The following is a 2,361-nucleotide window of genomic DNA, read 5'->3' on the forward strand; positions in this document are numbered from 1 at the left end:
CCCCAGCAGACAGCACCCCCAGCAGGCAGCACCCCGCCCAGCAGGCAGCCCCCGCCTAGCCACGCGCTTCCCGCGGTGCCGTCAGAGGGTTTCACGGCAAGTCCCAGGCCCACAGACCAGCTAGGGTTTGCACAGCTCCCTGCCTTCAGGGGGTTGAGAGCCATCGTGGGCTCTGTCAGGCAGGCTGTGACCGCTCCTAAGAAAGACAGGAGAGGGGCCTACAGGGGGCATGGCGGTTAAGGGGCTGGGCTCCCACCTGGTGGACGGCAGTTCGAGTCCCCGCTTCTGAGGAGCAGCTTGAAGTACACTGGGCACGTGTGCATGCGTGCCCGCAATCCCGAGAGGAGGTTGAAGAAGGGACTGTGGTGTGGACCCCCCGGGAAGTGACTTCTTATTTTCGGTCTCTGTCTCTCTGGTGAGCACACACACCCTATCGCAAAAATCTCTCTCAAAAAGAGAGACCGGAGAGAGCTGAGGTGCTGAGCTGGAGTGCGTTGGGCCGCTTGCCCGCCCGGCCGCCTTGTTACCTCTTTCAAAGCCCAGCAGTAGAAGCATCGCAGAGGGTTATTACCAAGGACTGAAGGTCAGGGGCTCTGAGGCAGGCCAGCCGCTGACGTGGCGGTTAAGGCGGCTGGCTCCCACGTGGCCAACCAAACAGTTCGAGTCCTGGGCCCAGCAGCTTGAGAAACACGCCGGGCATATGTGTGCATGCACGCAAGACCCTGAAAGGAGTGAGAGGTGGAGAAGGGACGCACAGCCGAACCCGCTGGGGCTGCCTTCTCACTTTCCCTCTGTCCCCTGCCCGTGCCCACGCCCTCTGGAGCACCGAGCTGAGCTGCGTGGCTGCAGCACTACTGGGGCAGTGGTCTGCTTGCCAGTGCTGGGAGCCCAGAGGGCTGCGTGTGTTCCAGGGACGTGCAAACGTGGGGACGGCCCCAATGCCAGCGCACCGGGCCGTGCTCTTCAAAGCTTAACCGGCCAGCTCGCCCAAGACTGCATTTCCCTTTCTCTCCTGAAGCTTGTTCGCGTCTTCCGTGGGCCAGAAAGACTCACCCGACAGGGTCCTGTAGCCCACCCAGCCTCGGCCACCCCAGGCCACGTGCGAGCGTGTGCCTGGCACACTCGGGGTCTGCATGGGAAGCCAGAACCTGGCCCCGTGGGTTTGTCCTGCAGGGCGTCATGCAGCCACACCACCTCTGGCCCCGGGATCTGCACTGAGGGCGCTGCTAGGACAGGGTCCTCATTGCTATGGGCTCTGTCTTCTCGTAACCCCCAACCTGTGACCCTGTGGGAGGCGTTCCAGTCACTAGCCCCGGCTATGCCCTGACCTGAACCTGGATGGCCGAGCCGGAGCCTGCTGGGCCTCGGACACGATTACCTTGGGGGCTCCTGAAAGCTGCCAGCGTGGCGTGGCCTCATCTCCACTCAAGGTCGGCCAGAGGCAGCCGGAGGCCGCACACCCCCTGGTCTCCCCGCCACTGCTTCCTGTCGAGCACAGCGACCGGTGGGCGGGGTGGGGGCCGCCCAGGGCCAATAGAAGCCGGCCCTCTGAGCCTCCCCTCTCCTCTCTCCACAGGCCTGCAGGGCGCCGACATGGGGCTCAAACTGTCCTGCCTGAAAGGTAAGCCAAGGCTCAGGGAGCGGGGTGTGGGGGAGAGGCGAAGGGATGAGGAGAGAGCAGGCAGGGGTGCCATCCCTTAGGGCAGCCCCATGCACAGGGGGTGTCCCATAAATGCCTGCTCTGACTCCGAATCCTCCTCCAGGCCTTGCCTTTTCCAAGTCGCATTGCCTGTGGGCCTCGGGCTCCCCTTCGGCAGGAGCAAGGAGCCGCACACGCTGGGGTGCTGGCTCTCCTGACGTCACACCAAGGCCTGCAGGCACCCGTGGGCGGTCTGGGCAGCTCGTTCCAGGACGCAGGACTGCGGGGTGTCGTGGGGTTGGCAGAGGTGGTCTGACCTCTGACCTGAGCTCTAGACCTCTGTCCAGAGTCCAGATGGCACCACAGACAATGTGGCCTGTGTGGGGACCTCCCACCACCAAGCCCACTGCCGTCCCTCCTCTTCCACCCTGGTGACATGCTCGGCCCCCATCCTCACCCTGTGTCTCCCCAGCTGGAAACCCAGGAGTCGCCCTGGACGGCCCTGGCTCTGCCTCCGGGATATCGAGCTGGCCACTGCTCCGTCCTTCCCCACAGCCCTGCAGGCAGGTTGGGACATGCCGGCCTCACCTCTCGCCCGCTCTGCTGCCTTCTCCAGGCTGGCCACTGCTCCGTCCTTCCCCATAGCCCTGCAGGCAGGTTGGGGCATGGCGGCCTCACCTCTCGCCCGCTCTGCTGCCTTCTCCAGGCTGGCGACCGCCCCG

General features: G+C 64.8%; 1 protein-coding gene across 1 annotated transcript in view; it reads left to right on the forward strand.

Annotated features, from left to right (window-relative positions):
- The window catches only part of CLMB (calcimembrin), a gene marked incomplete at its 5' end in the record, with an annotated part of 14,000 nt that overhangs the window by 5,835 nt on the left and 5,804 nt on the right, over window positions 1-2,361 (forward strand). Inside the window, 1 exon segment of the mRNA XM_027773480.1 lies at window positions 1,577-1,621. Coding sequence (XP_027629281.1) covers window positions 1,577-1,621 — 45 coding nt within the window.

This window comes from Tupaia chinensis, unplaced genomic scaffold (assembly GCF_000334495.1).
Source record: "Tupaia chinensis unplaced genomic scaffold, TupChi_1.0 Scaffold000355_1, whole genome shotgun sequence".
NCBI lineage: Eukaryota > Metazoa > Chordata > Mammalia > Scandentia > Tupaiidae > Tupaia > Tupaia belangeri.